Source organism: Pelecanus crispus, chromosome 10 (assembly GCF_030463565.1).
Source record: "Pelecanus crispus isolate bPelCri1 chromosome 10, bPelCri1.pri, whole genome shotgun sequence".
NCBI classification, from domain to species: Eukaryota; Metazoa; Chordata; class Aves; order Pelecaniformes; family Pelecanidae; genus Pelecanus; species Pelecanus crispus.
The window spans coordinates 10428115-10451213 of NC_134652.1; the positions used below are offsets into that span (position 1 = coordinate 10428115).

At 35.9% G+C, this 23099-nt stretch overlaps 1 protein-coding gene across 3 annotated transcripts in view; it reads right to left on the minus strand.

Moving 5' to 3' along the window:
* Positions 1 to 4403: 4403 nt before the first annotated feature.
* NHLRC2 (NHL repeat containing 2) overlaps positions 4404 to 23099 on the minus strand; it is a 33881-nt gene continuing 15185 nt past the window's right edge. For 2 of the 3 annotated variants that reach the window (XM_075717781.1, XM_075717779.1), the window contains 7 exons: positions 13841 to 13940; positions 13140 to 13371; positions 12556 to 12678; positions 11268 to 11477; positions 9917 to 10142; positions 8868 to 8870; positions 4404 to 7057 (listed from right to left, as the gene is read on the minus strand). In XM_075717781.1, coding sequence (XP_075573896.1) covers positions 6801 to 7057; positions 8868 to 8870; positions 9917 to 10142; positions 11268 to 11477; positions 12556 to 12678; positions 13140 to 13371; positions 13841 to 13940 — 1151 coding nt within the window. In that variant the 3' untranslated portion in view covers positions 4404 to 6800. The remainder of the gene's footprint in view (positions 7058 to 8867; positions 8871 to 9916; positions 10143 to 11267; positions 11478 to 12555; positions 12679 to 13139; positions 13372 to 13840; positions 13941 to 23099) is intronic. The other variant, XM_075717778.1, reaches the window with a different exon arrangement.

A 23099-nucleotide genomic window follows, 5' to 3' on the forward strand; every position in this document is an offset into this window, starting at 1 on the left:
AATGATACAATGATTAATGGTACATTTATGTAATGATTTACAGAAGAGAAAGTTTTAATTGCACTAATTCTCATTCAAAAGTAAAAGCAGATCGCTCTGAAGTTAAACATTCAAAATATAAAATATTTAGCAATTCTGTTCCTTCACTTTACTATCAATTCCAAATTTTAAAAATCTGGAAGCCAGTTATCTGATATAGGCAACTCTCAAGACAGATTCCTTGAATGGATGGTTCAAAACCAGGTATTTCAGTTTAGTCAAAAGCTTGAAAAACAAGCTCTTATTTTTAAAAAACATGAATGTAAAATCAAATTGGGAATCATTATCTTGCTTTCTATGAAATCTGACAATTGCCAGATGGGTTGAGTTTCTAAATACTTAGTCAAAAGGGGGAAAATATAGTGTGGAATATTGTTCTTCTGAGGCATGTTGAGTACAGAGCATTAAATTAAGGTAGACTTACGAACAGATTTTTACAAGTGGGATTTCTTTAGCTCAAAATCGTTGATGTTTCAAAGGAACTAGGCAAGACTTGAAAAATACTTGCAATTCTTTTGCTTAGCCCTGGGGCCTGCAATTGAACAAACAGTTCTCTGGTACACTTGAAAGCAATGGACCAGCGAAGAGGTACAGTAATTATAGCTGCACAAACACTCCGCAAGTTATATCCAGGTTTCTAATTTTGCAGCTGTGACAAAATTTTGTTACCCTCTGAAAATAATTAAGCACAAGCTGCAACAAGATAGCAAACTGGGGTATCTTTCAAACCACCTAATAGCCAAAGTATTTAATTTATAGTATCAAAGTTTCCTGAAACTAAGAACCATTAAAATCCCTGCATAGGCTACTCAAGTTTGATGGCATGCTCTGGGAGGCCTAGAAACAACTGCAGAACCTCACTGGACAGGGCCAGAGGTAAAGGTAAAAATTCCGATGGTAGCTGCATCAGTGTAAAGCTTGATGAAGTTGACCTGAGGACATCATCTTACTCTAATGCTACCTAGAAGCATGGGGGAGGGTCCAGATAGGTCCTAGATTCCAGTAATTATTACCAGGTTATCTTAAGATAAAGAGTGCTAATGAATCAATTAAATGAAGATTTTTTGCAGGAATAATAAGGGTAGAATTCTTCCCTTCTGTAGGGAGAAAGATTTTATAGGCTGTAAAGAGAAGTACAGGTGCTAGGAAGCAGGAAACCCCAGAAAGCCAGTATGCACTAGGACTATCCATTTTGAGGATTAGAGTTGTGGTATAACTCATCCCAAAATCCTCACCTCATTTGCAACCCTTCTGGAGTGAGCTTCCAGGTAACGCTATCTTTTTACGATGGGACAGCCCTATTGCACTTTCTGTTTACATCCCCATCCCTACAGCAGGGGAGGGGCAAGGAGCTGGTAGAGGGAATTATCCTACTTGGATCCCTCCATGGTAACAAGACACTGGCTGCATTTCACTCTTGGGGAAACTACAGGAGGAAAAGATAGATCCAAAAACTAACCAAAATCCCCCATAATATTATGACAAAGAAACTAAGATAAACTCGGAAACTCAATCATGGGTGCGTTGAATCCTTAAGAAGAATGAATCCTAATCCTTATCGAGAGTAAGTGATTTTACATATGATAGTACAAAAACTATAAAATGTAAGAACAGCTGCTTCTGATGGAAGACAGTAGTCGAATTTGGTTATATGACATAATGGAATGTAAAATATTAGAAATACCATTTCTAAATTCATGATCTGTTGTAGAATACAAAGACAGATGTGGTGGTTTAATTAAAAAATAACCAAGTCTTACATTTTCAACAACTGTCTCCAACTAATTGTCACCATTCTTATACTTTCCCTGCTTGAGACAGAGAAGCTCCTCTAATCCCTGACAAACTGATTTCGATGAAAGTTATAATGATTAATTCTAAATACTAAATCTTTGCTAACATAAATCAGTAATTTTAATTGATTATATGAACAACTGAGCTGGCAGATTTGCGTGGAGAGTTACTGTGGGTGGTTGATAAGCTGCTGTGCATGGTAAATTCTCCTCAAGTAGCACAACTGCAGCCTGAAGGACACATATACACAACGTGTCACAGCATCTCTTGCACATTATGCAAGCAAGAAAACTTACTTTTGAGTTGCAATACACAGTTTATGAACACACTTCTGCAACAGTTCAGCTGCAATGTGTCTCTGAGGTAAGTCTTAATGAATAACAAGTGATTTTAAAAAATTACAGATCATAAGAATGTACATAAATCTCTGCTATTGTCTGCTAAACTATAAGCCATTTTCAACTAGATGTATCACTCGTAACTCTACAAAGTCAGACATTTAAAGCTTCCATGTATGTAGAAAACCTTGTTAGGAATCAAAAATTCAAGAGAAATTGTGGTCAATAATACAACTCTCTTTGCGAAAATAAATAGTCAATAATTAAAGAAACAGAAGGACATGCCCCTGCACAAGAAGGAAAGTCACTTCATTCTGATCATCCCCCTCCTCTGAGCAAGACAAAAGGAATATGTTTTTCTTGACGTTCTCAAAAAAATTGTTTTATTCATGGCTTGAGCTACAAGATTTGCCCATTGGAGTAAAAAAAGTGCATTAAGAATATATACAATGTACTGGAAGCCATATACACCTCTTCTGAGGCTAAGCAGATAAGGCATTTACATGATGGTATAAAATTACGTTCTCATTTATTACTCAGCTGGTCTGTACTTGCTTTGTATCACGACATCACCACAGCATTATACAAACATAATGCTCTACAAGTGGAAGACATGAGAGGCAAAACACGAACTATGAATAAGTACATCCAGTAGAAAAACCCAAAATGACATGTGAGAATCTAACACAAAAAGGAATCAACTAAAAATGTATGCATAAAATATGTGCCCATCCATAGGTTTACACAGTCAGCATCCCTCCTCTTCCTCCAACAGAAGGGAACAAACTACCGAAAGTTACTACTGCATTCAAACAACATGAAAGAGCTATTAAAATACATTACGCTCCCTCTTTGAAACCACATTATCTTTTTCCTAGTCTAATGAAGAATATTGTACTGTAATTAAATAAAATTTCTAAAAACATCTTAAAGAACTATTAATATATTCATTCAAACCCAAAAGCAGTTGCAGAAAAGCAAACATTAGAACTAAACTGCAAATGTCACTGAACTTGTTTCCATTATACAATACAGCCATGACTAATATTATTTAGAGATTTTCTATAGCAATTTATTAATTTATTAAGGTCTGATGCATAACCTATTAAAGTCAGTAGAAAGACATGTTTTGAAAAGACCTTGAATTACACACTTTTACTGTAAGACACAAATCTGGGAGTGCTGAGCTATATCAATCTGCTCAGAATTTTTATATCAGGAAACGCTAATAAACTAACTTACCATACAAAGAGATAGCAGTCATCAATATATCTTATTTTTCAGTATTGAGACACAGTAGTAACATTTTCTATTTTTCTGAATCATATTTTGGGGATGCTTTCTGGTACTTAACTGAAAGAAATTTCTCTAGCTTGTACATGCTATTCTGTTTGCCTGTCTGGTTACATTCACAGCACTTGCCGCTTTACTGTAAGAACTATCTTGTAAACCCTGGAGGAAGCAATGGAAATAGTATCCCTAAACATCATAAGCTTTTAAAACCCATGTTTTTCTAATTACAGAACATTCAAATGTCTGTATACCACAAGTGAAACAGAAGGAGTGACTCCGGGAGTGTGTATGCTATTCCTTGGACAAACAAAACATAGCGTTGGGCTGTATGATTAAAGGCCAATCACAGTGAACACACAGGCCGAGTGAGTGAGGAGCAGAAGAACCCCAGTGACCTCATCAGCGAGAACTGGCGCACACTGAGAATCAGCTGCTCCTAAGATGATGAAGGACAATGATTACAGCAGTGTTCCTGTGTGAAACCCACTAAAATGAGTCAGTTAAAGCAGCTCTCCCTTGCAAACTAGAGGATTATTATCTAAAAGAGTTTAGGATTTACTGGATTCGGGGGAAAAGGATTTTGGGATACAAAGATTTTCTTTGTAAATAGGGGGTTGTGTGTCTTTTTGAGACGGTATCACACCTTCTGCCTCTCCTTTAGCATAAAGTCATTACAGTGCAGTAGCAAAGAACACTCTGAGAAGAGTAGCACGGATATAGTATACCACCCCCCACTCCCCTAGTTTATGTAAGGTTCAGTTGTCTGCCATGTGACATGGACTTAAAAGAAAAGAAAAGAAAAAAATGGTTCAAACAGATATATTCCTGCTCTCCATTAGTAAAGCTGAAACTGTTTTCCTTGAAATACAATTGCTTAAAATTTGGCTACAACTAAACATTTAAAAGTCCTTTAGAGTTAAAAGTCCTTTAGAGTGGACTTCAGCTTGATGCTTATGCAACAGTTTTCCTACTACCTAGTATCACCCTTTCCCAATAAGCTTATAGCGGTTCTGAGCGTGTCTACATACAGTGACCAAAAGTTGAAACTTGAAAACAAAAAGGATATGACACTTAAACACACATTTATATATGTACATTTAGATAGAAAGCATATCTACAATGCTATATTTAAACATTACACACTATAGTTAAATAAAGTTAGGAATACAGCGTCTTTCCCCTACAGCAATACATTAATTAAAAAGTGTCAATAAGAAAACAGATTTGTTGACTTTTTTTTTTTTTCTGAATACTGGAATACAGGCAGAATTTGACAATCTCATCCAATTGAAACAGACAAATACAATGTCATTGTAGTTGAAAATGAGAGAAAAAAAAAATCCATCTGCTGAATTGTATGTTCAAGATAACTGTAAGAGTTTGGTTCATTATTCTGAACTTCTGAAACTAATGCTTGTTTATTTCAGTAAGCAACAGAAAATTTGTGGTCTAGCTGGAAGCTGTTCTAAGGTTTCCTGGCTACTATCCAAAGTTAAACAAACAAACAAAAAATTCTGAAAGAGTGAGTTATACTAAAGTGTAAAAAATGCTAAATGCCCAAATCAGTTTCTTTACCTTCATCTCTCCAATAGCATTTGCAATCTGTGAACAAAAGCAGCAAAGCTTTCTTCTTCTTCAAAATGGCATGTGAGAATTGAGAGGCTTACCCAAAGGAGCTGAAACACTGAATTAGAAAAGTTGCTTAAAAAACAAACACAAGAAAAATAATAGTTCAGCCCTTGCCCTGCTGACAGGTGAGATAATGACCATTTCTGGTACTACAGAGAACTTGCAGATAGACTGGCATTTCAATGGAAGGAAAACCACACCAGTCCATATGGTTCCCTTAAAACAAAAGCCCGTCGGGTTCATGACCAACATTTCAGTCAGCCTTTAAGTAAGAAAGAGCAACAACAAATCATACCGGGCATTTACTGACAGGTGTCAGGAACAATGGTGATTGTTTTCGAAAAGACTGTATAAAAATTCTTTCACTGCTGTACTTCATAATGTATGTGAAAATACTATCTTAAAACAAAATCGTCTTCTCAGAACTGATTCTCATGACCAGAGCACAGAGCCTAATCCAATTACCACTTAAACACTGTGGAAACTCTTCCAGTTCAAGTAAAAAAACTTGCACTCCCTCCCATATTCCTGCTACTTCCTATGGCAAATTGAAGGAATTTTACTTGCAGAACACTTAACCATCAAATGCAGGGTTTTGTAATACAGTTTTAAAGCACCTTACTCAAAGATTAGTTACCAGTTTTCTAGCAAAAGCTCAGAACCTCTAAACATGAATGCAAATAATCCATTATTAAATATATAGTTCTGGTTCAGCGGCCACTATTACAAATTGGGGGACTAACAGTGACTTCAAAAGACTCTGAATCAGACTTCAAGAGTACAATATTCTTCTTGATATTATGTATTTGCAAGACAGAAGTCTTCAGACAAGTCTTTACAGAGAAATCATAAAAGTAGGAAAGTGATTCACCCTTGAAATGGTTGGCATTTAATTTTTGCAGTTTAGATATTCAACCACTATCTATCACTTACTATAAAATGTAAATTGGTACAGATCAGAAAAACTGCAGCATGGGTTTGTGCGGTTTTTTTTCTTTATATATATACAGATTAGAGGCACATTCTTTTTTAGAAATCAGCATGAAATTCTTCTGTAGGAACTCGAACACTTCCTTTCACAGAAATTTTTCCATGAAACTATGCTCTTCATATAAGGCAGTCATATCTAGTTAAGCAAAAGACTCAGTTTGCATCAAATTAGAGCTGCACCTAGTTTAAGATGTATTTTCAAAATACATGTGTCATAAATGCCATTACAGAAAAATAAGCAAGATACTTCTTTTACAGCTAGAGAAATAAACTATTCATTTTGACATTCTATTAAAATTTAATAAGGGCACAAAAGGAATTTGCAACTGTTAGTCCAAAATGATCTAGTTATTCTAACAGTATGTACAGTGCAAAGAACTTCTTACAGTAACATCACAAAGTAACACCAGCTCTTTCAAAAGGACTCTAAAATTGTTGCTCATTGCTTAGAATGGCATACATCCAATAGATTCACAATTGGCAACAGAGTCTAGAGTATTACAATATTATTGCTGCTACTGTAATGAAAAAAAATGAGGTTGTGATGATAAATTTTCACGTTAAGCTGTAGGGAAATCTACTTCATTTTACCAAGTATATTATTTCTTAGCTTTGTCATAAGCTCCAGGAAAATGAGCAACAGAGAAAAGTTTTTCTCCTACAGAAATGGTGGATAGTAAAATAAAGTATGAAATTAGCTGGCTTTGGGTTAGTTGGTTAAAATGTGTGTATCAGTTCAACTTGAGTCAAGCCGCCTTGGTTTGTACTAGCTATCTGTAAAGGCTGACTGAATGAGATTCCTTTCATCATACAGGCACTGCTACCTTTGCTGCAATAGTAGAGGCACACTTTGACAGCCAGGATAGCTTCAGCTGACAGACAGCTCCTGGGTAACTGAAAGGGAATGACAGTTTGACAGGAAACAGCCTTTATTTCTCCAGACAGACACTGTCCTTGAAGCAACCAGGTATTATCTATAAAAGAAGAACAAGTTTTATCATTAGGATATTTAATACCATGTCTGAAACCTACAGAAACCACTAATTTTACCTACAGAACAACACGGACTCTCTTTAGGGGAAATTTCCTTCCTGTTTTTTCCAGTTGTGGACAAAAACAAAAAGGAAAAGTAATTTACAAATGCTTCTTTAGCAATCATTTAAAGATGGAGAGATCCATAGCTTTGCTTCAGAACTACAGGTATACATACAGTACATCTTATTTAAAAGCCATGGATCTACAATTTGTCCTATACACTCTTAAGAGGTTATTAAAATTTCTTCTGAGATATGGAAGTAAAACTCCTTAAATTAATGGGCTGCTATACTAACAGGCTATATTTGTATCAGAGGTCTAATACTCCAGGTAAGGTATCTGCAATAAATGCATAAAACTGCAGGTAAATTATGGCATTTCCAAACAGAAGTGTTGGTTTTACAAGTGGGTTGTTGCAATTTAGCAATATTCAGGCTGACTGTTACAACAGAACTTGAGTTTCAGATTTATTTAAATATTTAAGAGTATGTGAACTGAAAAAAACCCCCGCACAATAAATGTACCTAGCTCACTGCACTGTACTCTGTATTTTACTGTAAAGTGATGGATGAAGTGCTTTTTTGGGCATTTTTCAGAAAAACCTAAAATTTGGCTCTAGAATTTATGAGCTTGAAATGACTTGTTCAGTTTAGGTTGCTTACATTCTCCAATTTTACTAACCCTTGAAGCTATCACATATATCTTTACTTAACAATATTTGGAGATTCTGTAGGCCAAAAAATGTGCCGACTCTCCTGGAAATAGTCTATTTGTACTCCAAAAGCACAAACCAGAATGAAAACCTACTTTAAATCATGAGCCATATAAACAAATTGCAGTGCCTGTACAGTATTTGTTGACTGCTTTTAAAAGCAACCAGTTTAATTAAGCTACCACATGGACACTTTTGAAAGCTGACCAACAAAAGATGAGTCAAAAGATGAGATGTTTACTTTCAGATCAGTTTAACTGCATCTACAAGCAGGGATAACTATTAACAAGTATTTATCATTGTAAAAGCCAATATGGCATGTAAATTCAGACAGAGAAAACTACCAAAAAATAGTAGAATTTTAAAATCTAGCACCATTTCTAAAAAATAAATGTTTTCCAATGCAGTGCAACAACTGAGTGAATGTAACTGAAATATAAATATTCTCTCTATTGCTTTCAAAAATCTATTGAAGGTGCAAATGATGCAATTTCAACATCAAAACTGATGCAGAAACTAAAGAAAATAACATTCTAGGCTCTTCTTTTTTTTTTTTAACTGTGCAGCAACTCATTAAACAGTCAGTTAAGCTTTCCTCTGCTCTATACTGGCTTGGTGGGTATCTTGTTCACTTCCTCCGAGAGGTAACAGTTCTCTGTACCATGCATTGCTTACTTAAGCGTGCTTAGAGTCTAACAGAAAACATGTTTATAAAGTTCAGAAATTGCTCACAGGTTCTGAATGCTAAGTATCCTCCCTTCACCTTCAAGAACACCAGTTTATGGTTTTACTTAGGAATACAGCACCTACTATAGGATACTTTTTAGAAGTATTGACATTCCACCGAGATAAAAAATTTTCTCCTGGAGCGTAAATGTATTAAAGCAAATGAGTCACACCTGAGTAACTCCATAACCAGGCAATACTGTTTCAATGTGAAAAAATAAGGGTTATTTTGTATATTGGCTTTCATACAGTACTTCCAAGGGCATGGATAGATTCTCCTTTTCGGGTACAGCTAGGCCACTGGAAAGCACTGTCTCCAAACACCCACTAATGGTCACCCTGTGCAAGAAGGCATTTCAGATAACCTTGCTATTTTTGTACTGAAAAGAATTCTAGGGAACACTTATGCAGTCTATTCTACCAGTTGTATTATGGGCACAGTAATCCCCAGCATAAGGATGGCAACAATGGCTAGAATGAAACTGCTCCAGTTGCACACCATGTGAACATGTTCCATGTGCTCTTTTAGAATACTTAAGAGTTGAGAGAGATTAATTTAGGCTCAGGAAACTGCCACAACATGAGTAGCATTTCCATTATCCCAATATAATAATAATATTCCCATTTCACAGTAACCAAGGTACATAGTGACTGAAAGAGTTGTCCAAGGTCACACAAGAAGTCAGCAAAAGAACTTGCAAGAAAGGCCAACCATTTCTGCTTCCCTGGCATAACATAATTTACCTCTTACATAAGAAAGTGTGCCTTACTATAGAAATAATCAAGCAGAAATATGCAAATATGAATTATAACAAAGTAGGTTCAAAGTAGTCAGGTATAAATGCACCTCAAATACTTCTGGGAAGAGACAAAAGCAAAAAAAAAAAAAAGAATATCTTTCAGGAATATGCTTCAGCTTCATGGTGAGCTTTCTCCCAGAAACAGACGGTAGAACTGGGATAAGCTGTTCATAGAGACAGTGGAGAGGGCAAGCATCTAAGGAGTAAAAAGCTCGACTGTTCTGGGATCAGTACCTTTGCAAGCCCTCACTGGCAGCTTGTTCCAAGAAAGTTTAAAAAAAAAAAAAAAAAAGCAGCATGTATTAATTCAAGCAAAAAGCAGCCTATTTCAGGTGTATACCTATATCAGGTATTTTTTTTCATCTTCCCTCTCCAAATGTTAAATGTATCAACTCTAAATAACATGTATTGCAACACAAGGTCAAAAGGGAACACAGGAGTGGGAGGGATATTTTGATTCATCAGACTGAGATCCCTTGTATTACAGGCACGTCATGATATAACCCACTTTCTATCTTATCTACTCCTGTTCAACTGATAAAACAACACAGGCACTTTACCTTCTGCTGTGATAAACCAGGAGTTAGGTGCTTCTTCATTCAGTTTTGAATCTGGAGGAAGAGTCAACTTTAATAAAAACTGAATTGTCTGGCCAGGAGCTACAGTTAGCGAAGGAAGCTGAACATTTGGTGCAGATTTAGGCAGCTTTGGAAGGTTTGTTATTTTATCCTTTTGCGCAGGCAGGTTATCTGGAACATCGCACACTTCTGGATTCAGGATAGGCAACTACCAGTAAAAATCAAACAAAGTATTTATTTTTATTTGTACTGAAAGCAAATAGGCTGTCACAATACAATCACAGTTTCAAAGTTGACATGGACTAGGAAAACTATCACACAATAATAGGGCTATTGGACTAAAACTTTCTGACAGAGTGCAACAATAGTACAGTGGCACAGAAAAAGGGAAGGACAAAACTATTTTTTTACATGAAAAAGATAAAACTGATTAATCCAAATAAAAATAATGTTTGCTATTAAAATCATAAAATCCACAACTACTTTAGAATATCCGCTAATTAGAGTATACTTTAATTTAAAATTTTAACAGTTGCATTATATTTTTTACTTTAAATAAAATGTATAGGTATTTTCTTCTAATCTGGGCGTAAACTGCATGCTTTGGTAATAAAATCCAAGATTTTAACCATGCAGATTGCACAGTAAAGGACAATTTCCCAAAAAAGCCACTAACATGTTATATGATATGATAATTTAAACACAGATTAAGATCGTGTACTATTAAATGCAAGAAACATACAAGACCATTATGTCATATATATATGTATATACATATGAAAACATTAAGACATAGTGCCATTGTAAGATGGACAGGAGCATGAATTTGTTTTGCCTTCATGTTTATAAGCAAATACAGTAGTGCTTAATTATGACAGTGGTTTTGATTTGACAACTTGGAAGCCCACTATGTATCCCACTTTAATTCACTGACCTCCCAAAATCATCTCTTATTGCTTAATTACAGAACTTGTTAATCTATTTCAACTTCCACTTGTTACAAAGGGTGTTGGCAAGTGCTCATGAAATGCTTTTCATACTGAAAAAACGAGGCTGTATTTTTTAATAACTCATGTTTCTGTATTGTTCTTTTCTAGAGGATCATCACTTTCCATTTTCATGCAAAAGTTGCCTTTCCAAAGACTAAGGCTTTCAACAACTGTGCTAACAGGCAATGTTTATTTGCCAGATCACCACAAAACATTCTGTGAATATACCTACTGTACCTAAAAAGTTTATTAGCTATATGATTTTTATACCACTTGCCAAAGTCTGTAATAGTAATTTATATCAAGAAATACCACTATCAGCCTATTTAATAAGTATTACTTGCCATGGAAAGAATTTTTGTGTCCAAATCCAGCACTTTAATCTGATGATTATTTGTGTCTGCAACATACATCAAGCGGCCATTTTCTTCAACACACAAACCTCCCGGTTCATTAAAAGTTGACTCTATAAAGCTGGAACCAACAACATTGCTTGCTTCTCCTGTGCCTGCCAGGGTAGCACAGTTTTTCATCTTGGGATCAACAACCTTAATCTAAGATAAACAAAGACACACAAAAAAATTTCTGAAAAAAACCCACCAGGATTTAGAAGTTCTGCATTATCTTATGCCCCACATTTTCAGAAGCCAACACTAACTTCGAGTACCTTAGCTAGTGTGTGTCCTAGAAGCTAAGTTATCATAGTTTATCAAATGACATCTTCCATCCCCCCACCCCCCTATTCCCTGCTGAACTTTACTTCTTCCTTTGGCCTTCATTCAGTGTTCTCTTTCATAATTTCAAAGGCACCTACCCCTCTGGTATAAAAGTATGCTGAATGGCTTGTTTTTCTAATGTTTGTTCCCTTTCTGGAAACATTTGCAAAATAGTAAGAGCATAACAAAACCAGCAGGCTAACTTCTATATCATTTTTTCTCTAAAAATAGATGAGTGGTTTTTTTCTTAAAGTAATAGCAAAAAAGTTTATGTTTTATACAATACCTGAAACAAAATTTCATTTGCCACATAAATTTCAATAAACATTTAGTGTTACACACTTTATTCTTCAAATTAAAACAAATTACTTTTCTTTGAATGCACATAATCAATGTACAGTTAACAACCTTCTAGACATGGAATTTTATACATCACATAAGAACAATCACACAAATCAATCTCTCTTATGTCAGAGTTCTATGGAGGCAACCCACAACACTTCTTCTCAAAACTTGGGTGGCTTTTTTAAGGGAAAAGCAAGTCCTCTTGTTCTCCCACTTTTATCAAACCTGCAGCATTCCTGAATAAGTACTCCTAGCTCTTTTGCTCTAGTTCAGCATCTTCGGGAAGATATAAGGAAAGGATCTTTAGTCTGATGGTAACTTGGCACTCTAAATTCACCTTCCCCAAGGGACCATCATATCAACACAGCAGCAAGTGATAGCAAAACAATGGTAAAGAGAAGGACCTATAAGGGAAGGAAGGAAAGAAAAAAAAAAGAACCCACAAAGGAACTTGTATAATTTGCTTCCTCAGCTTAACCGAACCAAGCACAATCTTTGTACGTTCCTAAAATAATCCTTCATAGTAGTAAAAATTGCAACGCCTGTAAATAACAAGCTACTATATGCTTACCTTATGATTATAGGAATCTGCCACATAGAGCAGTTTTCTTTTCTTGTCCCATGTTACTCCTAAGGGATGCTGCAGCTTTGCATTTATGCCCACTCCATCCACATCACCAAAGGCAAACAAATTCTGAAAAAGTATTTCATTAAATGAATACATTTGATTATTCAATGTTGACATGAATTTAAATGATTGTAATTAAATGGAAATTCACTGGCTTCAAAAAAAAAAAAAATATCAAGACAACTTCAAAACAAGGATACTGAAAACTGGGAAGTATGGATGCTAACCATGGAAACAGAAACTCTCACATTGACATTATCAGTATGAATCCAGCTGGCTTTAATGACCACACAATGCTGAATCAAGTTGGCTATTTTAAAAATAAGTGAAGGAATTTGTTATCTGAGGACCAACAATTTGCACTACAACCTGAGCGTCACAACTGGCACACATTTGCATTCCAAGCAGTGAAGTTAAGAAATTGATGGCCACGGAAACTGATTTACCCTCTCACCCCAAAAGTGGTTCCTCCAGGTCAGGCTTGAGGAATATTAGTAGGGCAGTGTGGGGAAGTTTGAAGTGATTACCAATGGATCTCTCTCTCCTCCTACAAGGTGCTTCACTGCTCCGTCTTTCAGAGAGATGGTTCGCACAGTGCTGCTCTCGCTATCCGCTACAAAAAGGCAGTTCCATGGTTCCTCGGAAGCCAGAGAGAGACCCGAAGGCTGCGCAAAGCCTGCCTTATGTGGGTATGCGTTGTTTCTGTTCTCTTCATTTCCACTCCCAGCGAATCGAAGGCAGACTCCTTTCTTTAAATCACTAAAGGAAGACAGTACCCAAGTTCAAGAATGAGTTTGAAATACTTCAGGTATTATGCATAAACAGAAGCTACAGGAGAAGCACTTGTGAGTTATAAAACCAACTGTACTGCAGCACAAGGAATTATTCAATGCCTCTGTGCTAACTTTTATTTCACCTCAGTTTATCATTCATCACTAGGTAATTCAGCAAATGCAATGAGAAGTAACATTCAATTATACAAATATATCCTACCAAGTCATAGGTTTATAGCAAAAGTAGCATACTTCATCTAACAGTGTGGGAAAAAGCAGGCAGACTTAAAAGGACACACGCCTTTTAAGTCTGAACAGAAGCAGCAAGCTTCAAGCTAAGTACAGCTTGAGAAAAATTATTTTTAGTGTAATTTGATTATCTCTCTCTTTGGGGTTTGAAAGCTGTTTATCAAGACAAACAGCAATTTCACATGTCTCTTATTACAGCTGCTTACCTTCCTTTTGGTAGTTTTCCACCTTCCAACATCAGTGCCCATACCTGATGAGTGCCTGCCATTGCTATCCATAAAACATCATCTTCCTGGGTCCCTGAAACTTTTAAAAATGGATGTATAAAAATAGATGAAAAAAACCCCTTTGGGAATGTTTTATAAAATAAAGAAATCAACAAACCAACCCTGCCGTCTACCCTACTCCAGCTCACTATCTGCCATGGGGTAAAAAAAAACTACCCAAAAAACAAACCACCAAAGAACAGAGAAAAAGGAGGAAAGAGAGAACACCTTTCATCTACCAAGAACTCTGCTATTTTTCTTCTGTACTCTTCCCAAGGATATAAATATTGTGTTTTTAATATCCCTACCTGGTAAAGGCAATACTTAAAATGGGATTTGCTCTTTGCAACACTTTGTATTGGGTCCATATTTCACCTATCATTTTTGGATTCATACTGACCAACAAATATGTACGTATCTTTGCTAAGCATAGGTTTTGGTGGGGTGGGTGGGGTTTTTTTACTAAGCTAGCGACAAAATTAGATATTCAAAAAAACTACTGGCAATTGTATACAGGTTTTGAGAAATAATAGTGGCAGTACCTTTGTTATATTATGTACAGAGTACATAATGTTTTTAAGATAAGGGTAACATGCTTGGGTGTCATGTAGATTTACTCTCTGGAGAGCAACAACTGCTGTTTATTCAAAGATTAGATGTGATGTGGGCAACTACTAATTTCGCCCTGCACTAACCATCCAGTTTCCAAGTTGTACTCCCTATGCACATGTACATGTGGTATCACAAATGTTTAATCTCAAAGTATAACACTGCTGTTCACCAATCTGAATCTATAACATTACACAAAACTTGCCCAGGCAATGCTTCACAAATAAAGTGATACAAAAGGAAAAAGAAAAACATATAAACACTCTATAGCTTTAAACATATCACACGACAGCATAAGAATGCATGAAGACAAGTGGTGAAAGACCATTAAAAAAACCCCACAAAACAAAACAAATTTACTTATCTCAGACTTCTCTGAAAATCTTAAGGAACAGAAAGTTGACATTTAAAAACTGCATTAAAATGGGGACACTATTATCTTTCTAACACTGTACTCGTCTATACACATTGTAAACAACTGTCCCACCTAGTCAGCGATAACATTAAAATGTTTTTCTAAATGAACGTATGAGGTATGGGAATAACTATTAGCCAGTCAACAGAAAAATACCTTCAAATTACTCACAGAAACTTTTTATTCATGTGAATAAAAATAAAACACTGTGCATCTCAGCTGCTTCTGCAAACAATCTCATACCATCCCCACCTCCCGCCCCCCCCCCCCCTCCATTTTGGAGTGTCAAAATAAAAGCAATTATATACAAAATGCTTGCAAGCATTTTAAACCTGAGAAGTTAGTCCAAAACAATCTTCCTAAAATGAAATTACCGCTATTGCCCCAACTGAGATCCTGCTGCTGTTCTTCTAATCCTAAACCTTTCTTCCATTACACACTTCAAGAGGGGGGAAAAAAGCATCCTTCTGTCTCCAGAATCAATTTCCTCATACTGTGAGCTCTCTTCAGAGTAGTACTGGTATGATTTGAATGCAGTTAATCTTCAGCCTTTTCTGTTTCTTGGATCAAGATACAAGTTTCCAAGACTGCGATCAAAGGAACTGTGCTGACTTTCTTCTGCACCATGTGGCTCCACGTTTTGACGCAAACTAGAGCTCCAAGAATAAAAGTCGAACTTCCAAAGCACCTAAAAGCTTTTTGTTGAGCAGGAAAGTTTGCAGAATGAGTTGGAAAACACGTTTTATGAGTCACCAGAGATGTTCCCATGCCAAGAACACCCCAATAAAAAAACCACCAACCCTACAGAATCACCTTTGATTAGAGCTTGTTTCCAAGAGATTTAAATTGAGAAAATGGCCTATGAATTCATTTCACTACTTCCTATATTGCACATGTTCAACTTCATGACTTTATGTTTCCATGATGCATATTTTGCACTTTTCAGATGCTCCTATTCCGAGTACCCCAGAATGAACAATGCTAAAATCACTGGTCAATTCAGAAAGTGAGCTTTTTATCTTGCTGTGCTGTGCAGTTCATTCCGAGGGATCTCAAAAAGTGCTCTGTTAATTATTTAATATTCACTTCATCCACCAATGAAATGAAGGAGTAAGACTAGAACTGAGCACTTTAGAAAAAGCTATTCCATTCTTCATCTATCCAGTGCTCTAATTCCACCCACTGAAAACTCCCTTGTGACAGCTACACGTTGAAAAATTGAAAAGGTTTCTTACTCTAATTCTGCACACTGAAAGGCTTATCAAATATGAGACACAGGGAAAAAGTATCAATGTTAATTTCAAATTTTGCTGAATATGTAAGACCCATAGATAGAAGATCCTTTCTTCAACTAGAGAACAAGACAGGAAAAATAAGTAAGGGCTCCATAACTGTCATAAATTTTAATGCAACTTAAATATTTTCTCCTGGATGGCAATTAGAACAAAGAGAATGGATGCATGCATGGAAACAGCACAGGCATACTGAATTGTGGAAAATGTGTCAGAACTTTAATAAAAAAATTTATACAAAACCAGAAAAGTAAAAACAATGCCTATAGTTGGACAGCTAAGGTATTTTATCACACAATGGTCCTGACACTATGGAGTTTAATGCTTTATGTTCTGAAACAAAAGACAGAAAAACCTCTTCTTTGAGGATAGAAGAGTTTGAGGACATGTCACCATTGTCATCCTTGCACCATTCTCGCAGGAGAAGGGGGCCAGGAAGAACCAGCATGCTAAAATTATGGTAATGCCATCATTTTCATAACTGCTTATCATCCTTGAATGGAAAGAATTTATTTTTAAATAATTTATTACAAAACAACATAAAAGAACAAAGCAATTCTTTTACATTTATTCAATTAAGCACCACATTCCAACCTATCTTGAGCTGTTTTAAAAATCAGTGTAGTTTCTCCTTATTAGGGTATGTGCTTTCTTATCTTTAGTGCTGCCTGTATCAAAGCAAAGTATGGCTTGCAAATGTGATATAGTTATGTTGCAAAGATTCACTAATAATGAACTAGAGCTCTGAATGCACTGGCATTCCATATTATACCATGCTTCAGTTATTATACGATGATTCAGTTCCTGAATCTGGCTATGCTATATATCTGTGTTTTAAGAATTCACAGTCCTGTTTGTACACATACACAACTTTGAAGAGTTCAGTAATACTACTGACCACAAAATGCTAATCAATCTGAACGCACAGAAAAGACTTTATTTCATACCAGTCAACAGCAGTATCTGTTTGAAGAGATTCCATTCCCAGGACTACCCACACTTCCAGCTTCCCCGTCTGGGGACTGCATGCTTACTTCCAGTCTGGGAATTAAAAGCCTGGGAATCAAAGTTACATTTTGTGGCTGGCACCACTGACATTTTCTAAACAGATTGAAGTTTGAAAATATTATTCTTGTCTACTAATTTTATCTTTAAAAAAAATAACAAGGAAGAAGTCTGCTGGTACGCTTGCCCTCTGCAAAAACACAAGAGGCAAGAAGGGCTATACAACACGCCCTCTGGTTTACAGATAGGCACGCCGCCTATGTGCACATGTGAACGCAAGCCTCGCCTCCACTTAAGTCAGTGGAAGTTTAGCAAATTAAATCCAAATCTGACTTCAGAACAAATAGAGAATTGTTGTTCTTCAGTGAGACAGAGATAGCAAAGCCCCAAAGGAATGCATTAGCACTCTAAGTCTGGACTGTTACAAATACACATCATCCTGTTTGGAGTAGTAAAAATTAATTTTCTTCTTTTTTGACTGTGCTGCATGGCACTCTTTCACATAATGTTGCATCATGCAAACAGCATAACCCTTTATGAAACAAAATGCTTCTGGAATTTTCCTCCTTATTTAACATACCTGCCCTCTCATCAAGGGAAATCCTTGGACACAGATAGCAAGGGGATGTCATATAATGGGAGATAATAAGGAGCTAAAAATGATTACTATAATGAAATATTTTCTCTTTCTTTCCCAAGTTTTCTAACTCAGGCCTTCTGACTGTAATGGCAGTAAATACTTAAAAACATCCAAAGTAGAAGTGATAGCGTTTGTGAACATGAAAGAACTAATTTAGATTATTTAGTGCTGGGATACATCGCTATAACTACAGAAAAAAACTAAGTCTGGTTATGCATTTTATTCATTCCTATTTAAGCATAGCAAACGCATATACTTGAGAGTACTTCAGCACTGCAGTCTCCCCTGACCCCCAACACCCACATTCCATATTCAACAACAATTTCAGCATCAAATGAGAACAGTTAAAAGGTCTCATTCTGACCCCAGCATGCCTGACAAAGACTCTGTAAGACTTGTCAAGTATGTTTATTTTCAGCAGCTCTGCATCTGGAATTTTGCATGAAAAACAGAATCTGATACCTGAACTAGTGTTTAGAAATCTGATTTGTAGTTTTAACTTCTTTATCATAAGCATATATTTAATTCACAGAATAAGACTACAGACTGAGAAACAAAGAGAATGAGAAATCATCATTCCAGGTACAAATATAATAATTTTTTTATAGAGGGCTTTTCAAGTCATGGCCTTCAAAATGTAACCAAGTTTGACATTTGTTAAGATGTTACCTCTGCTAATCCAAATGCTTCTTTGTGCTGCAGAAAGTAATCATCATAATCATCCATTTTGTCAAGACGTAGAGAAGTCCAATTTACTAGAAAATTAGTCTGTCAAACTAAATTGTGTGGGATTACTGTTGGATATTCAGTCACAACTCCCATTACATCCTTATGTTAAGACTTTAGTCTTTGTATGTTTCTGTCAAAGTCATATTTATACTAAAATACTAACATAAATATCTAATTTTTTGACCTGTTTCTGTAGTGAATATGTAAAATATTAGTAAGTTTTGTAGCTATTATTATTCAGCAATACCATAAACCCCTTAAACTCTTAGTTTTGGCTTGGAATACAGAATCAGAGCATTCAGTCAACAGTGTAATGGGGTTCCTGTAGAGATAAAGTCTGTTGGGCTGATCACACAAAAAGCTACCAGTTCTCAAAGTTTATCCCTCCTCAGGCTTCTCTCAAATGTTTAAAGGAAAAAAACACATCCCAGTTCAGAAGCAGGAATGAAAGCTGCTTAGGGGTGACAGAACCCATACATAAATTACATCAGGGTATGTGAAAACTTCAGTTAAATCTATCTGTCCCTCTCTGTGATTCTGCCAGCAGTGTGAAGCTGGCTGACCCACTCAATGTACAGAAGAAAACAGTGTGCTTCAGAAGTCACAGAATCATAGAATTGTTTAGGTTGGAAAAGACCTTTAAGATCATCCAGTCCAACCATTAACCTACACTTCCAAAAGTCCTCCCAAAGCAAGACTGGGTAATGACCTGCTTCACTGCAGTTCTTCGCTGTAACTTCTAATGTCATATTCCTCAGAAGACTTTTTCTCCGTAAACAGGTCTTACACAGGAATGAAACCCTATGATAAGTCTCCCACCTTACTTCAGCCTTATCTTTAATGACAAAGTTACTTTTTCTTTGAAATTTCAAATATTTTAAATCAAAATAATTATCATTTACAAGTAAATTTAGTATCTAGTTCAAGAAGAGAAGACAGACAATGCTCTTTTGTGTCAATGATGTCTAACGATTTTCTGTGCAACTGAACTCGTATGATGGCAGATACAGCTCAAAACTGAACGGCGGTATCTTTCAGTTTGTACTTCGCATAGGAAACTGCTACAGAGATGAGAAGGCCTTTTGCATTCCAAGTACATCTACATTGATACATCATGCAGTCATATTACAAATGCAACACATGTTTAGAGCAATTCAAATTTTGAGTTGTACAGCAAAATGATTGCTAATTAACCCCTGATGATCACAAAAGCAGCTCTTTTATTTTCAGCTATTACCAAGGAAAATTCCTTTCACATGACAGTGAAGGCTAGAGCCTTAATGCCAGAATGAGACTAGATTAGAAGAAAAAAGTGACATGTAGAAAGCATACTTTCAAGATACAGACAGTTCAGACATAAACAGTTCATATATGGTCTGAGCTCACCCAGGAAGTGCTAATTGCTTATTGCTGAAGTTATTATTGCTTTATATTTTTGTAAAATTAGGTAAGAATCACCATGAGTAATTCAGAAAAAAAAAGTGTTTTCTCTGGAATGCAGTGGTACTAAATAATCCTCTTGCAGAAACACAGAGAGAAAAAAAAAAATCTTACATACTTTTGCCTTTTAAGGGCTATAAAAATTGTACCAGAATGATAAGGTACTGTACTTTCATTTAAATAATATCTATGTAAAACGTAAATTGACGTAAAAATTTCCAACTAGTTTACTGAAAGCATGGTCAATACTGTACTTGGGAGTTTCTATAAATAGATTACAATCATGCAATTTAAGACCAGATTTTGGAATGTGAAACACAGTTATGTCACCGAGCACAGGTCATTGTCTTGTTCCTTCCAGCAAGAATGTAGCTATCAAGAACATTTCACGCTCAGATCAACTGTGCATTTAAGTATCACTTGCTTTCAACACCCACTGAATAAAAATAGAAAGGGACAACAGAGAAAGCTAAAAAAGCACACAGTAATTTAATCATGTATTTTTAAGCTGCTGGCCCTCCCCCTGTATTTCCTGCACAATGCAAATTTCAGCACCAACTTCAGTGAAGCCAGAATTTAATCCATGGAGTTCATTTAAGAATTTTAAAGGGGGAGGGTAAAACACAAGCTCAGTGGCCACAGCTAAAGAAATAAAAAAGATGACAGGGAAGAATACTGTCCACCTGAATCCTAGCATGTGTTTTGTCTCCGTTAACTTCCCTACATTAAAGAGAGACCTTTGTGCCAACTTTATTTAAATGGTATTTCACAGTCACTTAACCTCTTTGCCTCAGACTTCAGCATCTGTATAAAATGGGGAAACAAAAGCCTATTATCTCATGGAAATACTATGAAGATGCTTAAAAACATGCTACTTAGCAGTATCTGTTCTGAATATTAACTTATCTGCGCCCTCATAAACTTTTTTCTCAATATTTTTAATTTCACAACAAACTATACATTAAAATTTTTGAAAGCAAACAATGAAGTCTTTTAGTTGATCAATATATACTCTAAACTGTATGTAGGAGTAATCTCCAGAAGTATAAGTGATACAGAATAAAATTTTTCTCTTAAGAGGTAAACTTTCCCTTTGAGACTCTGAAAAAGGTCAGCATAAGCTGTTCAATACTATCTAGTGTAGTACATAAACAGCTTAAACATTTTTGAACTTCTTTTCTCCTTTCATGTTCTGGATAGCATGGCTTTGGACATTGAAAGGAAACTCACAGAAGCATCAGTTGTTTAAGAACTATAAGATCCACAAATCTATCTTCTGAAAAGAAAAAATGCCTCTCGTACACAGTTTAAGCTATATAGATCTAAGAGAAATGGGAAAGTATGATGTTATTTCCCATATGCCATGCCACTTAACACAAACGTCAAACTTATGAATTTTGTAATCATGAACCTAAGTTGTTCAAGTGTACATTACCTCCTCTGCAACTTGCACAGAGGTACATACAAGCATATGTAAAAAATGGACACTGCTTTGTGGATGCGAACAAAAGTAATTTTTTAAACTTTCAACAATTACTTCATCCATCCAAATGCATAAATAGACATTGGCATACCAGTTTTAATATACTGACAACAGGGTATCTACTTGTAGGACAGCACACTGAGAATCACCAACAGAAGACTGGGTCTCTGCCCATGACAGTGAAGATTTCCTACAAAACTGTGCCTCGCATGCATTTACTGAATAACAAGTGCATCCTTATGATATACTGGATAGTGACAGAAGATCCTACTAGGCTCAAGCAATTTGCAATAACAATACAACTTTGACAAACTCTGCTCCAGTGTTGACAAGCTATTTTGGTGTCTGGCAACAAACTTGGAGAAGTCACTGCAGCTCATGACAGTATCTACGCTGTAAGACAAATGCACTGCAGACTACAAGACACAGTCCTGTTCCTCATGCTCTGGGACACACTCCTGTTAACATTCTACTCAATATAACCTACCGTTTAGACAACTATCTCTGGTTCTAGTTTTCTAAAGAGTTTTATATAGCTATTACAGTAATTTACATTTTTCCTAGCTTACTTTACTCACAGAAAACCACATAAAACAATCTTAAAAAGAAACTGAAAGCACACCCTCCCCCCCCCCCCCCCCATTTTATCTATTTGTCCTATTACCCTCTCAAAGAAGGAGTTTAAATTGATTTAAGCTGTTCTTAATTGACAGGTTATATTATATTTTGTAGCAATCTAAATAGACAACTGACTGGTAGCTTCTAATTGAATATGAAAAAAATCTATACTGGTCTGAACAGAGTGCATTCAGAAGACCTGATTTTTATGTAAATGCTTATAAAAATTCAGCAGTCAGTGCTGAACAGTGCAGATGACTAATCCTCTACAGGTGACTAATTCAGTGATTATTATATTCATGTTGATAACAATCATATCAATTAATATTTAACAAGCAGAGCTCTCAAAAATAAAAAGTATCAACAGATATTCAACTACTGGCAGAAGCAGAAGAAAGCATCATGAAAGATGAAAAGTAAAATTATAGGATATTTTGAATAGTTCTGTTAACCAGCTGAAGTTTCTGAGGCACTGATGAGTTATTAGTCTCCTCCTTTGCTAATCTGTGAAACAGCTCTGCAATAGTATCACATGGAGATCAGCTTGGTGGTTCAAGATGCCTTGAAAACTATACCCTCTAGTCACAGAACAGTCTACTGGTTCACAAAAGGAAAATCAGATTGGATAAAATTCAGCAAAACTCATGCCTTCATTAAATAGCAACCCACATTGGTGAGATTCTCTTTCAGGTACTCCTTTCTCTTGCAAGTACCATTCCATATGCTTAACATAGATTGTAAGGGTCATTGACAGAGCCTTTCAAAAAAGTGCCCTTTGTTTGTAGAAGACATGTTACAAAAAGTGTTAAATCTAAAAATTGATGCTAGTTGCTTATTTAAGTAGTCAAGGCTGCTGGTGGTACACTGTCTATACTGACAGTGTATTTGTACCAGAAGACTTCTATACGATCAGCATTTTTATGAAGCAGTTTCATGTTCCCTTAAACTTAATTTGAGTGTGTCTTCCT